Source organism: Oryzias latipes, chromosome 8 (genome assembly GCF_053564925.1).
Source record: "Oryzias latipes strain Hd-rR chromosome 8, Olatipes_Hd-rR_3.1".
Taxonomy (NCBI): Eukaryota; Metazoa; Chordata; class Actinopteri; order Beloniformes; family Adrianichthyidae; genus Oryzias; species Oryzias latipes.
The window spans coordinates 4,432,097-4,449,842 of NC_136244.1; the positions used below are offsets into that span (position 1 = coordinate 4,432,097).

The window sequence follows — 17,746 nt, forward strand, 5'->3', positions numbered from 1 at the left end:
GGAAGCAGATTCATAGCAGCTTCAGAATGATGTATTCTGTCTTCCAAAGACCCACAAAGGCTCTTTTAGGAGCCATCCACAAAACCTTCAGGAGCATGAATTTCTCTTTTTCTCTGTTTATAGTTTATATTTATAGTCCTAACTTTGAAGGTATTGCATTGGTGTAGGAGTTCACCATGTTACTAAAGCATAACGCCTCTGATTGCTCACAGTTGGAGTTCAGTTCCTTTCCTGTATGTGGTATCAAATTTGTTATAAATAAAAAATATTGTGATTGTCAAATGACTATAAAGTTGTGTTTATTGAAGTCCTAAACCATGGTTACAATTACATTATTTATTATTGTTAAATGAAGGGATTTAAGTAAATGGAACAGGAAACTATTTCAAAAATTCACCATCATTGATAAATTCAACATAACTCAGAAATCAACGTAACATTGTTTTATCTTGTTTTATATTATATATTCGACATAATCAACAACAATTTAATGTAATGAGTAAATTCAACAGAGCGGTTAATAAAATCTACGTACTGTTAAATTAATTAAAAAAAAAAAATGAATTGTATGTAATAACGTTCAGTTTATTCAACATAATGATTACTAAATTCAATGCAAAAATGTTGAGTACATTTAACATAATAGCACTATGTAAACCTACCATAACTGTGTAATGAAGTACTTATTCAAGATAGTATGTTGAATTTTAGTAATCCAGTCTTTCTCAAATTTAAACAAAATAGTTTTGTGGGACCTGTTGACGATACTTTTTTATTTAAATCTAATGTTTCAGTTTTCTTCAAACTCTTGAGTTTTTACAGATTATTCAAATTTTCTGATTTTACTGATCATATGAGCCAGAATATATAAGTAAATGGGTTCCAGCTTCTGCCATTAACCATGTGCTTCAATGGAGATGATGAAGAGCATCCACAGAAATATTAAACCTAAAGGAGCAAATGTACAAGTCCAGGGAGCAATTAAGGTTTTATTTTTCTGTTCCAACTGTGGTAAAAGCGTGTGACGGCAGAGGCGATCTGTGTTTTCCTAAGTGATCTGTGGAGAACTAGAAAAAGGACACAAAGGCTCATCAGCGGAGGCAGGAATCCTCATCTCCAAAAGGAATTTCAATTGAAGTTTCTCTCTGCTGCTGAGGTTTTACCACAGCTGCAACATGCTGTGATTTAATCTCTAAACATTGTACATTATAATAAAATAGGTTTTTACTAAACTCTTTTAGGGTCTTTTATACCCTTCAGGTTGTCATTTGAAAGAAGAGTAAATTGTACAGATTTAATCCAAGTACAGGAATAAAAGTTTGGTAATTAGATGGGGGTTATGCATTAAAACCTTTATCGGTTCCATCTGCCAATTTCTCACAGCAACACTTGAAGACAGAGCACAACACTAAATAAAACATATTTACAAAAAGTGAACATTAAATGTGTGGAGTTTTCTTCTAAAAACAGCCTTCATATGTGAACTGCTGTGCTCATGAGTGTGTGACCTTGTGATCGACTAACAACCTGTGATGCATGTGCCCCGCCTTTCCCCAACACTATCTGGGATAGGCTCCAGCAACCCCATGATCCCTAAAAGGATTAAACAGTTTTAAAAGATGGATAATGATTTTTCTCTCAAAAAGACTTTATTTGGAAAAACTTCCAAACCTTTTTTTGGTCATAAAAACACAATTATTGACACTTTCATGGGATTTTCTTTAAATATTAATGCCTGTCCAAATCATACCAGACGTTAAATTTGATAAGAATCTTTTTATATCTTTGACCGAGCGTATATTTTTTATCAAACTGATTATTAAGATGCTGCAGCTCAGTAAGATTCTAATAGGAAGGGTGTCACATTTCTTAGACTTTTGACTCACAAAAATGAAAATTTGGTCAAGCATGTATGTATAGAAGTGATTGATGTACATGAATATATGCAGTCACTGGCCCCTTCATTGGGTCCACCTTGTTTGACCCCCCCTTCGCCTTCAGAACTGCATCAGTGTCATCGATTCAACAAGGAAACATTCCTCAGTGAGTTTGGTCCGTATTAACATGAAGGCATTACACAGTTTTAATAACAACAGATTGGATTTCTCTGCACTTTTCCAGACGCTCAAAGCACTTACAATATCTATCCATTATTCATTCACTCCTCATTCATACTTGGTGATGGGAAGCTACTGATGTGGCCCCAGCTGCCCCCTGGGCAGACTGACAGTTGCTGCAGATTTTTCATTCTATGTTCCAATAATCTGAAAATGGTTAACTTTCTGTTCTCTAAAAGTATGTTTTAGTGCTTTCGCTTTTCATCAATTTGAAATATAGTTTTCTTAAATATTTATTTATCCCTCCTGTCGCTCTCCAATGTAAGGTTCATCCTCCTTTCCTCCTCCCTCGTTCTGGCATAGGTCAGTTTTTCCTCCCTTCTGAATCCTCCTCTCTCTGCTGTTTTTCCCCACCCTTCAGCCCCTCCCACTCTGTCCCTTTAAGCCCCATCTTTCAGCCTCCCTTCTCTAGAAATCCGGTCTCTCATGATCAGCTTGCTGCAGTTCAGATTATAGTTTACATTATTACTGTTTTTTTTTTGCATTTGGAAAAAGAGTGGAAGTGCTGGGCTGCATGTTTGTGGACTGAAGTGGGTGTGAACGAGTTGCAGCAGCAGGTGAGTCTTTTTTCAACCACTTTCTGTCCCATAAATGTGCTTTCATCACTTTAAAAACACATTTTTACAAAATTTAACAACCACCACAGAGAGAAATTAAAATAATTATAAAACCATTATCTACTTTACAGCTTAATACAAACAATTGTGAGCTGCGTTTGGACTCCACTTTCATTATGAGTTTGAATATTTTCTGAGTTTTGTTTAAAAACTCAAACTATACACACGCGTATGGTTACATTTGCCTTTAAAGAGGGAAAACAAAACATTCCTAAGAAAAAAGCCTGGTAGAATATCAATGTAAAAAAATCCACTTCCTTATCAGATGCTTTTGTACATTTACTCACATTGTGGGGTCAAATGTGAGGTCAACGCTGGTCCAACTAAAGCTAACTGTGATTCGACCTTTCAGGTGTCACGATGCGTTCACTGTCAGAATTTGGATGGACTTTTTTCCACCTCCTTCTGCTCCTGAAGATCCTTGCAGGTAGAGACGCTGATGTTTCTCTGTGAACAAATGAATCTGAAGTGATTTTAGTGTTGTAGTTTGTGAAAAAGTCAGTAATGAGGCTGCAGGATCAGTCTTTCCCTTTTGATTTAGGAGTTTACAAAACAGAATAACTGACGAAACTATTCTTTATACACACATCACTTTGTGGTGTTATCCCTGGACAAATGCTTTATTCATCTGCTTCTTCTCCTCAGCTCGGGGTACAGAGGTGACCTGTCGGCCTGCTGGTCCGGCTGGGGAGCAGCATCCTGTTCAGGCTCTTCTGGAGAAATTTGAGGCAGGTCCAGGCTGTGCTGCAAGAGAACACGGCAACAAGGAAACACATGTTGTGGCTACAACAAACCCTCAGGATAAGGTACTGGAAAGTTCTTTAAGAAGAATTGTTCATGTTATCATTATTTTATGGTTTTAGTATCCAAACATGTATATATTTGCTACCTGGTGTAAACTTTCTTATAGTTTCTTGTTTAAAGAGAAGGAAAAATATTTTATAATTAAGTAGAAGGTGCAGAAACAGATGTTTGCTTTTTTTCTGTTCTCCTTTCAGTGTCGCAAAAATAAGTTTGCATGTTTTATTGTTTAGTATTTTTTTGCCATTCTTTTATTGGAATGAAATTAACTAAATAAATCAATGAATAAATCAAATAAATTCCCTTTTTACTATCATTAGTGACCTTAAAATACATGATGTCCTTAAAGACCCACTCTGATGAAAATTGTGTTCCAAATTTTAACATGTTCTTGTGGCATTTTCTGATGATGGAGGACAGATAAAAAGAAAATGAAGATTAAAATGGCATTTCTGAGTGTTTCTATATTCAAATCATTGTAAAATAGGAACATTCAAAAAAAGCTGTTCAGATTCTATTTGTGACGTAGAAAAATGCTGGGCGGGCCACAAGCTCCCCACTCAGCTCCATTCTGATGCATCCACTTGCAGACAAATAGATCCATGTTTGTCTTTGTTTTCCTCATCGGAGCTGGAATCTGGATCTAAACTGAACTAAACTGGAACTGAATTCTGCTCACCATTTTTGGGTTACGTTGTGGGTGAGAGGGTCTGTGAACTAGTGGGAGAGAGTGTAAATAGATGGATGACGGGAAGTAAAGGCAGGCTTACCACAGGCCAACAGTCCCACCCACAACTCAGAGGTGAATTTCGGATAACCTACTGTCACTCTGCAGAAACTATGTCCCAGAAATCTTTTTTTTATTGCATAATCATAAAAACACTGGGAAGACTTTGAAAATAGATTACAATATGATTGGAGTGGGAATTTGATTCATATTATCAAATCTGGAACCAAACTACGGTGGCCCTGAAGTGCAAATCCTTCAACAGATCACTCGCTACAAAAACATATTTAAGATCACAATAACAACAATTTTTTAAAAAAATGTTCAAAAGCAGAATTACATTTTAGAAAACAAAACAAAATTTCAGAAAACTTAATTTAAAAAAAAAACAAAAATGAAAAAAACATTTCAGAACACTAAATTAATTTCCAGAAAAAAAATTTAATGTTCAAAAATGAAAAACATTTCCGAAACAGGAAGAGGTAGGTACTCTGGGACAACGCTGATTGGATGTTGTCGTTTGTTCATCGTTTGAACTAAAGGTTATTTACATAAAGCGACGCTGGATTATGTCATAATATAGACGTATTAAATCAAGAATGGAGCAAACAAACAATGAAGGATAAAAATTCTTTTTTTTAATTTCATCTGAAGCGGAAGGGTCACCCGGAAGTTGTTTTAATATGTAAATAGGAAATACGTAGATTATTATGGGACATTGTTGTCTGGACGATAAAATCCAACATGGCTTCATGTAAATAACTTTCAGTTCCTACATCCTACATATTCTGGTTTCTGAAATGTTTTCATTTTTTAATATGTTTCTGGAAATGAATTTTGTTTTTTCTGAAATGTTTTTGTAATTTTTGTTTTTTAAGTTTTGATTTCTGACATTTTCTTTAGTTTTCTAAAATTTAATACTGTTTTTTTTTAAACATTTGTTTGTTTGTTTTAATTATCATGATCTTAAAAATGTTTTTGTATCGAGTGATTTGTTGAATGATTTGCAGAGTTTTAAGTAAGCTAAGTCCTTTTTGATTTTCAATTTTAAGGTCAATCTAAAGTAACTAGATCTGGTAATCATAAAAATATATATATAATTTTGTTCCCTATAATGGGAAAATCACAAAGCTGTGAAGGAATGCAGAAATAAAAATGAAATTAGGAGGTTTTTTTGTTAACGAGAAAAGACAAACAGTTCATCCCTTTGTTCCTCTATTCTCCATAGATGGCTGTGATGCTGCAGCCTCTGTCTCCATCCCCACATTTTCTCAGGTCCATCCACCTGGTGCTGAGCTCCAAGTTCCCCATCACCTGGTTTCTGCAGAATGAGGGGTGTCCCCCAAACCTCTCAGTGTGGGTGCAGGTCAGAGTGTGCAGAGAAGATCGTGGTCCAAATTGAAAGCCTTTATATTTAAGTAAAGGTTTCTGTCGTCCACCAGGTGTCTGCCAACTCCACCGTACAGTCGCACAACCTGAACGCCCGCGTCCAAACGCTTGCCTCGTTACCTTTCCGTCCTTTTTCTCTGCACCTTTGGGCTTTGAAGTACCATGGCAGCCTGTCCTCTCTGATTCACACAGTGGATGGGAATCGAGCCTACATCCGGCTAGGAGAAGGTAAACCGCTCCAGGTTACAGCGGTCAAAGAAGTTCCTTTTAAAGCTGTTGTCTTTTTTTTTATCTAAAAGTGACAGGAAAACAAAGAAAAATTTTTACAGAATAGCTCCTTCAGTTTTCTTGGATGATGGCGCGGTGGTTAGCGCTCTTGCCTCACAGCAAGAAGGCCACTGGTTCAAGTCCCAGCTGGGGTACAGCAGAACACCAATGCGGGACCGTTCTGGATAGAGTTTGCATGTTCTCCCAGTGCATGCAAGGATTTTCTCCGGGGACTCCGGCTTTCTCCCACCATCGAAACTCATGATTCAAATGTGGTCACTCTAAATTGTCCCTGTCCATTATGTCTCCTGCCTTTGCCCGTATGTGGCTGGGATAGGCTCCAGCAGCCCAGTGACCCCGAAAGGGACAAAACAGATTAGAAAATGAATTAATGCATAGTTTTCTTGGTGGTAGGAGTCTGAATAATTATCTCAACAATAATATATTCAATGAACTGATACAAAAGGCGGGTAAAGACTGACAGTCCTGTAAGACTGGAATTATTCGTACAGACATGATCTCAGTTGAAAGGCAATTGTTCTAGCGGCACATTTCTGCAACTGCAACAAAAACTACATCTAGTTATGAAGGATTCAAATAAAGAAAATTCTTTGAAGAAAACTTGTGATTTGTATGTTTTTTAGGAGGAACATTTTATGAGGATGCAATTTTATAATAACGTGATTTTAGCTGTAAAAGATAAGAAAGTCATTTTTAATCACAAATGAGATTGACACCTGGATGATACGGAATGCAGTTTACTTTTGGAATTGTTTTTGTTTTGTTTTGGTGACTTTTAAAGTGATGAAAAGTCAGTTTATGGCTGATTTACCATAAAGCTGCCTCCACTTATGTTTCCATATCATCTTAATTAAACATAAATTTGTTAAACAAACTGCCTTCTGTTGAAATTTAGTTTAAATCGTCTAAACCGTCAAAGGACAAATTTATTTTTTACAAGAATAACAGTGAAAGATTGGAAAATGTGGTCTTGATGAGTAGATTTTGTGCACGACTTTGTCATGTGATGATATTTCTGTTCCTCACTGTTAGAAACTTTAGAGGAAATGTAAGGAAAGATCAAGAACATTTTTCAAACATTTCCAGTTCTTCTTTGCAGATCCATCCCTTCCCGCTGTCTGCCGCCTGCAGTCCACGTTCCTCTCTCGGAACTACATGGCCTCTGACCTGCAACCACAGGAAGTGCACGGCTGTGCCTTCGCCAGAGTGGGCGGAGACAGTCCAGAGGTCCACGTCATCAAGCTTCATGCTGCAGGCTCTGGCCTCCGCGGGTGAAAAGTGGCAGCTTCTCAGTCCTGAATCGGACATCCATGATCTTGAACATTTTCTATCTCCTCCAGCTCTCTGCAGGTGGAGGTGACTGTCTCACTTTTGCCCGCGGTGGCTGCTTCAAAGGCAGCAAAGGTGGTGTTGATTCTCAGCAGCCTGGTGCCTGTCACTTGGGTCGTTGTTGCTCGTGGTGTGCAGGGTCACGTCACCGTTCACGTACGAGCACCACTGTGTCACTGAGTTATTGACGCGTCCAGACCCTATTAGACATCTCTTGTTTTTATGTGGCGCAGTCTTCCAGCAATGTTACACCACCCTACCCACCTGAGCCTGGCCTAACCCTGTCCAGCACGCTCCACTCTGACCTTCCTGCCACACCTGATCTCATCACCTGGGCCAATGAGAGCGGCTACTCGAAGGTGACGTCATGCACCGAAGCCGACCTGGCCAACCGCTTTGTGATCCAGCTGACTGAGGAGGGGGCAGGTCAGGCCACTTCTGTGTGTCAAAGCAATTGTGCATATTATTTACCAAATGTTTAACATATTTTGGTCCTGCAAACAGATAATCAGCTGGATTGCGTCCTCTGGTGTGTTGACCTCAGTCTGTTTGTACCACAGATGGGGCTGCAGGAGTGAAGTCTTTCCCAGACAGGCCACCCTGGGCTGAGGAGCGCCGGCTGAGGCAGTGGTTAAACACCGCAGATGGAGCTGCAGGAGGCCGAGAAAGCTTCACCGTGACCTGTGAGGCTGGCCGTCTCAGTGTGACGCTGGACAAGAACATCCTGCAGGTCTGGGTCACCTATTACACCATAAAAACATGTAGCTTTTTATCTATGCAGAAAAATAACTAATTCCTAGAAAAACCTTTCTTTATTCAGCTTTGCAAAGATTATGGTAGATGTATAAGAAAATAAGAAAATACTGTAATTCCAAAACCGCATTAATTTGTGTATTAATGCTCAAAAAAATAATTCATTAATACATCATCCACTGTTACAAAAGTTGTTTTTCTATAAATAATAAAAAAGTTCTAGTTTTGAAACAATTACATACAGACTTTTTAGTGTCAGTGTTTGCAGAATACGTCTTCTTGAACTTGGTTTTCACAAAAATAATTAATTCCATTTCCACAAGCTGCCAGAAACATCCATATTTTATGAGGATCAATGAGAAACGTACAGTTTGACAGCTGTAGCCTAATGAGCTTTCAATTAATCGATCAATATTATAAACATATTTACAAACACAAACCAACTATTTTTAAATTAGCCTTGAACGCTATTTCTGCTTTAGTTTGCTAAATGGATTGAAAAAAATAATTTCTGCTCCTACACAATAATAAAGGATTAACTTTATTGTTTTCAAGACTTGCCCTGGTTTGACTCGACGTCTCTCTTTCAGGGTTTGTCTGTCCCTGTTGCTGCAGTGACTCTGCAGAACACGACCTGCCAGGCTGAGCCCAACGTCACCCACTTCCTGTTAGACTTCCCTGTTATTTCCTGCGGGACCACGGCTCTGAAGGAGCCCAGAGGGGTACGGTACACAAATATGGTGAGAAACGAACAGCAATACGTGGAAGACCTTAGTTATTTTTAACTATTTTATTTGAGACCTTTACATGTGTGCAATTATTGTATTTATTTTTCTTTTTTTTAATCTCAAAACAGTTTTTTTTAAACAACTTAAAAAAATGTTTCTCTAATTCTCAATAAATGAATAATTCCGATTAGGTATTGGTGCCAAAAAACAATTAAAAAATATATAAATTATTGTAAAAATAAGCCACATTTTTAAATTAAAAAGAAATTACACAAAAATGACTACACCACAATCACGATCACTAAAAAACGTTTATTTTTTTACTTGATTTTTTTTTTTTATTATTTAAGTCCCTGGGGAATCAAAAAAGCCAGCCTTCCAAAATCTACATATAAAACATATATGTTAATATTTTTTATGGGACGGTTTTAGAGTAATTTTCTGCTCGTAATTTGTCGGCTAGAAAATGTACAGCTTGAATAAACAACTTTAAATGTAAACAGTCTTTGTTTAGGGTCATTTTGAAACTTAATGCTGGCTAAAATTAATGAATAAATTGGAAAATTAGTCAATAGAGTTGTTTTTTCACAATTCTATTTATTTTTACAAAAATATAAGAGTGAAAGAGATAAAATGAGATGATAAATATTAATTGGCAATAAAGGGAAACTTCTTTCAACCTGACAGCAGGGCAAAATCACAAATTACTCAGAAAACAGAGAAAAAATGAAATTAATATCAAATAAATTTAACTTTTCATATTTTAAGTTGTTTAAAGCAACAAAAGCCATCAACAGTCATCAGTGAGGATTTATTTTTACAGAAATTCTTCATTCAAGTCATTGTGAAAAAGAGCTGAGTTGTGATGTAGAGAACATGCCGGGTGAGCCACAAGCTCCCTGCTCCACCTATCACAGGGAGAGGAAGGGGGGCGGGGTTGCTCTACACCAACAGTCCCATACATCAGCAGTGGTTTCGAACTCCTGCCGCTCTGCAGAAAGTATGTCCTAGATAACAACACAGGTTTGTGGATTTTGGCTAAAAATGGCACAAATGTAATTAAAAGACCACTGGAAACACTGATCGGAGTGGGACTTTAGGGCCTTATAGATAATTTTCATTTGTGATCAATTCAATTTTTTATTTCTTTTTGTTTTGAAAATGAAGTCCATTTCTTTTCACTAAAACACTCCCTGATACAAAGTGCTTCCAGTATTTTTTTAAAGCTAAGTTGAAGGACATTTTTTACCATTTTGCATAAAATAAGTGTTCGATTGATACAATTTTAAAGTTGCTAATGCTGAAATTATTCAGTTGTGTGTTGGAAATAAATTATTGTTATTAATTTTTACATTTGCATCTGATGTTACCTTTTTCATAAGAAATATTTACCTGCTTCCTCCGCTTGTGGTGATTGCCTTTGTGTTTTCTTTCTTGTGTGCCTCGAATGTTTGTGTGTACATGTGTGTGTGTGTGTGCATGTGTGTGTAGGTGTGTTTGATCCTGACTTACCTCGTTGTTTTTCAGCAAATCATGACTGGGTCGTGATGACCAGAACAAGGTCGATTTAAAGCCAGAAAATTGCTTTCTGCACAGACTGAAATCAGATAATTGAACATCTCCATTTAGAGGACATGAAAGTGGAAACCAAATATGATGAAAATAACTTTGGCCTGACAGTAACGATCTGAACAACCCAGTTAATGATCTCCTGAGGAGAAAACAGATGGTGCAGTGATATCCGCCTGTTAAGCGTGTTTCCTTCTGCAGGTGTTACTATGGAGAGACAGGCCTCAGACCAACATGACCTTCAAAGACATGGAGAAGTCTAAACGTCCTCTCAGCATCCAGGTGGCATGTTTTTTATTAAAGCTTGAATTGATTCTTTTCTTTGATCCGTTTTTTTATTCTTCTCTTGCTTTTTCCTGCTTTTCAGTTCAGCTGCTTGAGTTTGAACTCCAGCTCCCGTCCTGCAGCTGCTGCAGATGGAGACCGTCTTCCAGCAGAGCTGATCCCATGGGAGTCTGATCCCGGAATAACAGGCTTCCCGGCTCCTAGGTTGGGATCTGGACCTGCTCTCCTTTTGAAGCTCTTTGTGTCTCAGAACTATGAGCAGACATGGATCGGTCCCTGTGTCGTCACCGCTGACCAGCGTGTCTACATCGAGGTTTGTGATCTCAAGCTCTCTGTTAACTGACTTGACTTGAACATTCAAATGAAAACGTATTCATGCATTTTTTCTCTCTCTCTCTATTCTGGTGCAGATTTCAGCTAAAATTTCTCGTGCAGACGTCCTCCAAGTGAAGTCTTGTTTTGTGTCTCCTCTGTCCGACCCTCAAAAATCTCCTTTCTGGATTATGATAAAAGATGGATGTTCCTCAGATCCTTCTCTGACTCTCAATGTGAAGGCAAATGATGAAGAAGAGGAGGAAGAAGGACTTGAGGACGAAACAAGCGGTGTAAAGATAAGCAGGACAGTCCCCCAGGATGAAACACAGTCTTTAAGGTTTAGTTTCTTACTGCGGCCAATTTTTAATAACTCAGTTCAGTTCCTCCACTGCAGCCTCCGCCTGTGTCTCCCTGATCTGACAAAGGAGGAGGCCAAGAACGAAGCAGAAAACAGCAGCAGCTGTCACGGTGGGATGCGCATTCCCCCCCTTACACCTGGATTGCAGAGACATGAGGTAAAGCTGGGTGGAGTGACGGAAGCCAAAGGCTGTCACTGCACTCGCTGGTGTCAGCAGTGTTACTGATGTCTTCCTATGTCAGTGTCAGATCAGAAACCTCTCCAGACCCATGGTGGTCACCCACCCGATCAGCTCACTGCTCCCCCGGATGCAGGCCCACACCGGCCAAAGAGCCGTGAGACCCAGAGCCCCTCCGGAGGTCCGGCCAGACCCAGAACTCAACGGTGAGTATTATCTCTGACGTCGTTCTGCTCCCTTCTCGCAGGCTGGAGGTCCAAATGGTGCTTTTAATCCTTGTGCTATCTTAGATGACCCCACCCTTCCATTGACGTGTTCTCCCTACCATGACAAAGGTGGATAAAGGTGGAAAGATTTCATGTAATCCATGGACACCAGTGAGGTTCACAAGTCATTGAAGAAAAAAAGGTTCAACGCACTGTCTAGTGGGTCTAGATGACCCAACTCCCAATCTTAAAGTGCCTAGGATAAGACAAGGGTTAAAGGCTGCCTCCATCAGCTTGGGTTCTTTTGGAAGTCGCACCCTTTCCAGCACAACACCTGAAAATAATCAGACACAGACACCCACACACACACATACAAAGATCCACAAAAACAATGAAGTCCCACTCTGATGGAAATAAAATACACAAAACAGAATAAACAGAACAAATAAAACCAAATATGGACACAGGCGTAACACCCTCATCTCCATCTCCAGGCTTGGAGCTGCAGACCGGAACGCTGATGGGAATCATCTTTGCAGCTTTTGCAATGGGAACCTGCCTCATGGGGGCGCTGTGGTGCATCTTTGCTCATACAGGTAATTCAGGTAAATCAACATTCACTTTCTGCTAAAAGGAATCAGTGGTTTGGGGTAATCCTTAAACCCTTGAAACCTGAATGTTTTTTAGTAAAAAAATTAAAAAAGCACTAACGTTTTTGCTGTCATCTAGAAGCTAAATCGGGGTAATTATGGTGTAAAAGTGATGCAGATTTGCATCGAAAGGCATCAAGGGGTTAAAAAAAGACAATACTTCTCAGACTAAAATTGGGAGGAACAATTGTAAAGGCAGATCTTCAAAAAACACTTAATTGCTTAACATGTGGCAAAAAAAACTTTTAACATCTTTATCTTTATTGATTACTGATTAATAAATCAATTCAGCTAATATATAAAAGAAATATTTCATACTTTTACAGAAGTCAAATGTTTTTAGTAGGTTTCTATTTTGTCAAAAGAGTTGTTATGATCTTTACTGCGTTTGAGTTATTATGTAAAATGTTCGACATCATTTTTGAATATATTGATTTATTTTAGCTTCAGGTAAATATATATAACCCTTGTGCTATCTTAGATGACCCCCCCCCCCCCCCCCTTGCATTGACGTGTTATTCCTACCATGACAAAGGTGGATAAAGGTGGAAAGATTTCATGTAATCCATGGACACCAGAAAGGTTCAGCGCACTGTCTAGTGGGTCTACATGACCCAACTCCCAACTTTAGAGTGCCTAGGATAGCACAAGGGTTAACAGGGTGAACAGAGGCTTCTCAACTCATATACTGTATCTAATAATTCCTGAATTAAAAAGCACAGAAGAGACATTAAAAGTGTTAAAAGACAAAAGAAAAGAAGGAATTAAAACAACAGTGGTTGATTGTGGGATTGTGTGAAAATATCCCAGTTGATTTTGACATCAGCAGTAAATGTGTGAAATTTTCTACATATAATTTGTCGTATAATGTGGATTCCTTTGAAGGGGGGCAGGCTGCTTGTTTCCGAGAGGCTCTTTTAACAGAGCAGACTCATGGGGGCGGCGGTATCAGGATCCTGCCTCGTCTGTCTGACCAGAACTCCAGCTCGGTGTAAAGGTAAACGTAGGTCTGTCGTGTCTCCATCTTACAAGTGGGAACACTAGATTACCCCACAAACGTCTTGAATTGCCCAAACAAAAAAGTTTGATCAAGACTCTACCTTCTGTTAAAGTCTCACTCCCATCATCTTTTGATATAGTTTCAGAGGTTTTTTAATTAAGATTATGCCGTTATTAGCCAAAGTTTTAAAAAATCTGTGTCGTTTTCTAGGATATTGTTTCTGCAGAGCAGCAGGAGTTCATTAGAAATCACCTCTGAGGAGTGGGCGGGGCCCGTTGGCGTGGAGCAAACCCGCCGCCACTTCAATGCTGCTGATAGTTCAGAGCACCCGGCGTATTTTCTACAAAACAAATAAGCTCTTTTTCCAATGGAACTTTCTTATCTGCTCCTGGTTCACTATGATTTGAGTAAAGAAAACACTCAGAAATGTACATTTTAATCTTTAATGTCTTTAAATGTCAGAAAAAGGCCACAAAAACACAATCTTCATCAGAGTGGGTGTTTAAGGGCCTATACCATGCTTTTCTTAAGTGTTTTATAGTAAACAATATCCATGTATGTAACACTATATCACCTTGAGCACACAAAATGATTTATTTTTATTACATACATATGCACGGTGGCACAGTGGTTAGCGCTCTTGCCTCACAGCAAGAGGCAAGAAGGCCCCTGGTTCAAGTCCCAGCTGGGGGACCTGGAAGAGAACATCAATGGGGGGGACCTTTCTGTGTGGGTTTTCTCCGGGACCTTCAGCTTCCTCCCACTGTCCAAAAATAGGTTAATTGGTCACTCTAAGTTGTCCATCGATGTGAGTCTGCATGGGTGTGTGATTGTGGCCCTATGACAGACTGGCGACCGGTCCAGGGTGTCCCCTGCCTTCACCCGTAAGTGGCCAGGATAGGCTCCAGCAGCCCTGTGACCCCGAAAGGGATAAAACGGATTAGAAGATGAATGAACATGTGAGTTATTTTCTTACCCCGAAGTAAGACGACTTGATCTCTAAGGCTCCGCCTTTTTCTCGTTGTGGGTGCCGCCCATTTCATGACGTCTACTTAAACCCTTGTGCTACGTTAGATGACCCCACCCGTACATTAACGTGTTATTCCTACCATGACAAAGGTGGATAAAGGTGGAAAGATTTCATGTAATCCATGGACACCAGTGAAGATCACAAATCATTGAAGAAAAAAGGTTCAGAGCACTGTCTAATGCAGTGTTTTTCAACCAGTGTGCCGCGGCATAGTGTGCCGTGGGAAATTGTCCTCATTAACTGATCTAAAAACATTTCCCATCTCCAGGAGTGTTCATCCAAACAGTCATCCAGTGTTCATCCAAACAGGCCCTGATAAAACACTAGTAGTTAGTAGTTAGGAATATAAAAGGAGTAAAATACATTTTCTTTGCGTTTATTTTATTTTATTAAAGACATTTTGATAAGAATGACGGTACAGTACCGCGATTCAGCTGCACCTTCGGCTGTATTTTGGAAAAGTCCCGTCCCTTTAACTGTCTCCACCAATCATTCTTGGGGAGCTTAATCACATGTCATCAGTCTGACCAATCAGAAGTGGTTAAAGTCTTCACTTCCTTGTCCCGATTTAGCTCGTAAAGTCACTCAGTTCTAACAAAAATACCAGCTAAAGCTCGTCTTTAGCGGTGTAGCTTTGCACAGAATCCGGTATCAGACCGTGGAACAAGTGAACAAAACAATGAAGCTCCGAAAACCGATCTCCAGCCGTTTTATGCACTACATCTCCCGTGATGCATTGGGTCATGAGATTGACAGCGCACAAGGAGATCTGTTGTTAAACGTCTTGAAACAACGAACACACATCAATCTGTTTTAAATCTTCTAACTTAACTTTTATTGCATTTTTTAGAAAAGAAACAGCTGCAGTTTCCAGCTATTTCTGACACAATTTTCTCAAAAATGCATGTGAGATTGTGGAGGGACTGTAGATCAATACAGACTATGAGTTTCTCTTTTTTTTTTTTTTGGATGCTGGTGTGCCGCGGGATTTTTTTTTAAGGTTAAAGTGTGCCGTGGCTCAGAAAAGGTTGAAAAACACTGGTCTAATGGGTCTAGATGACCCAACTCCCAATGTCAAAGTGCCTAGGATAGCACAAGGGTTACAGTAGAGGTGGCACTGAGGGCCGCATACCCTGCTCTGGCATGTTCTGATTGCTGGACACACCTGAACCAGGTAATCAGCTATGATTAGGTCAAGACTATCTAGAAATCATGCAGACACACCGGCCCTCGAGGCCTGGAATTGCCCACCCCTGACCTGGAGCGTGTCTGCGATTTGTCAACGAAAACAAACAACATCCTTACTTTTGCAAAGTTGGATGTGCAAATAAAATGCTTGACAATCACTGGTGTGTTAGCCTGGGGTCGGTGCTGGCAGCACAGACTCTTCCTGGAAAAGGCGGTTCTACGTCAGCTCTTCAGAACCCGCTTGTTTTCGTGGCTTGGGGGGTGCTGGACCTCAGAGAGCAGGTTTTTAGAGTAATCGTAAGAAATGCGTGAATGGATCAAAAATACAGCTTTAGGATTGTTTTTTGTGAGGAATGAACATTTAAACACTTAAAAACTCAAAAAGTGGATTTTGCATGGTACAGGCCCTTTACAGAACCAGATTTTTACAGTTCCACCTATGACCACTAAGAGTTGAATTTAAGAGTTGACTCCACTTCAGTAGATTCCCACCCAGCTCCGGGGAACTCTTGTAAAACACTAATTTCTGTTGTTAAAATTCTGTTATTTTCAAGCAAAATTTGGGATTTTGCAGACTAATTATTATAGTTTCTTTCTTTTTTAGCCCAGTGTTAGTGATGTGCTAATAATAGTCTATGAAATCAGTCAGGAGCAGATCTACGCTTTGTTCTAATTAAAGCCCATCTGCAGCAACTGAACTCTCAGCAGCTGGCCTGCACCAAGAGCCAAGAGTTGAAAATAAAGTGGAGCAGCTTCACAAAACCTATCAGTGATACTCCAGCACCTGCAGATTTCAGCTGTGATAGCTCAACAAGACTGAGCAGTTTTATTCTCTTATCTTTGTAGGGTCCCCTCCACCCCTGCAAATCTGAGACCGGAGAAGTGGGACACGGGTTCTCAAAGTGTTTGAGAGATAACACAGCTGCGTGTGTTTGTGTGTGTGTTGGTCTGGTTGTTTGCTGTGCAGCAAAGGTACCAGAGAAAACATGTAATAAACAGTGGAAGTTAGTCATGGCGGCGTCCTTCAAAGCCACGGGCCGCAGCGTTTGATGGTGTGAACCTTTGGTGCCAGGTCATTTCAGAAAATCATCACATGCAGCGCCGCAGCCGCATCCAAGAACATACTTCGAGTGACTCAGACAGAAACTGGTGAACTCTTTTTCCTCTGTGCAGCAAACATGATGTTTTCTTGCTTTTGCATCTGGTGTTACCCAGAAAAACAACGTGTGCAGCACGAGATGCTGATTGCTCTATTGTGTCTTTGTGTGAAGCTGTAATAAATGCCTTCCTGCCCTTTGGAAGCAGCAATGCAGAAAGGAAGGACTTGGTTTTATACATAAAAACATTTCCTGATTTCTACTTTTAAAGGTTTATAAAGCAAAACAAACCAGGGAAGTTGTAAATTTAAAAGGTAAACTGCATCTTGTTCCAAGAAAAAAAAGATTCTTATTAAGAAAGATTTTCAATAGAAAAATTGTCTTAGTTTAAGAAAACATGTTTTAGTGACGAGAAAGGTTTTTCTTATAAGAATTCTTGGTCAGACCTTATTTTTTATCCTATTGGCAGATTTCCATGCCTGTTTAAATCAAATCTGGTATCTGCTAACATTTTCCCAGCAGTTTCAAGCTAGCCTGTCCAATGCATAAATAAATTACATGTCAAAAGTTTGGGTTTCATCTTTAAGTTGGCATCAGTCAAATCTCTTGTGTGAAAGATTCAAAGTATGTCACAGTGTTGGTGTCACCCAGTTTGTGAGTGGATCCCCATCAGAGACAGAAGGAAATAAGCAGCTTCCTAAAGTCAATAATCTCTGAACTGATGTCATTCCTCCAAATCGTATTAAAGCCACTCAATGAACTTTTTAATATAGTATTCAATTATGACATTGATATTAATACATACACTTTAATTATTTTCTTTTTCCAATTTTGGTATCTAATTCACTTTTTTACCTGGAGCTAAAAGCGGTCGGTCTTGTTGTGGTTTAGTGGATTATTTTAACCTGCTTTTATTTTTACCCTTTTTGGTTTTATTTTTGAGCAAACATTTCACCCCCACCACAAACTCAAAAACTCACCAGAATTTACTCACACCTGGTACCCGGAGAAAATGAATTTCTGACATAGTGAACGACCCCCAACAAAGAAAAATGACATCACAGCGGGAGAAAACTGTCAAAAAAATGAGTGGGAAACTAACGAAACCAAAACACACGTGT

The 17,746-nt window shown here is 39.3% G+C and overlaps 1 protein-coding gene across 7 annotated transcripts; it reads left to right on the forward strand.

The window, feature by feature from the left end:
- The first annotated feature begins 2,516 nt into the window (after positions 1 to 2,516).
- engl (endoglin, like) lies at positions 2,517 to 17,192 on the forward strand. Of its 7 annotated transcripts, none has more exons than XM_011478588.4 (17): positions 2,517 to 2,674; positions 3,087 to 3,161; positions 3,380 to 3,540; positions 5,491 to 5,628; positions 5,705 to 5,879; positions 7,039 to 7,210; positions 7,280 to 7,424; positions 7,502 to 7,694; positions 7,829 to 7,998; positions 8,612 to 8,761; positions 10,520 to 10,600; positions 10,686 to 10,916; positions 11,014 to 11,433; positions 11,519 to 11,660; positions 12,155 to 12,265; positions 13,196 to 13,307; positions 16,375 to 17,192. In XM_011478588.4, exons 2-16 carry the CDS (start codon positions 3,095 to 3,097, stop codon positions 13,303 to 13,305), a joined length of 2,466 nt encoding a protein of 821 aa, XP_011476890.1. In that variant the 5' UTR covers positions 2,517 to 2,674; positions 3,087 to 3,094; the 3' UTR covers positions 13,306 to 13,307; positions 16,375 to 17,192. The 7 variants fall into 7 exon arrangements, with proteins under 7 accessions (XP_011476890.1, XP_011476892.1, XP_078807336.1 ...); XM_011478590.4 differs by having other exon boundaries at positions 12,155 to 12,256; XM_078951210.1 differs by lacking the exon at positions 16,375 to 17,192 and adding an exon at positions 13,521 to 16,368.
- Positions 17,193 to 17,746: the final 554 nt, after the last annotated feature.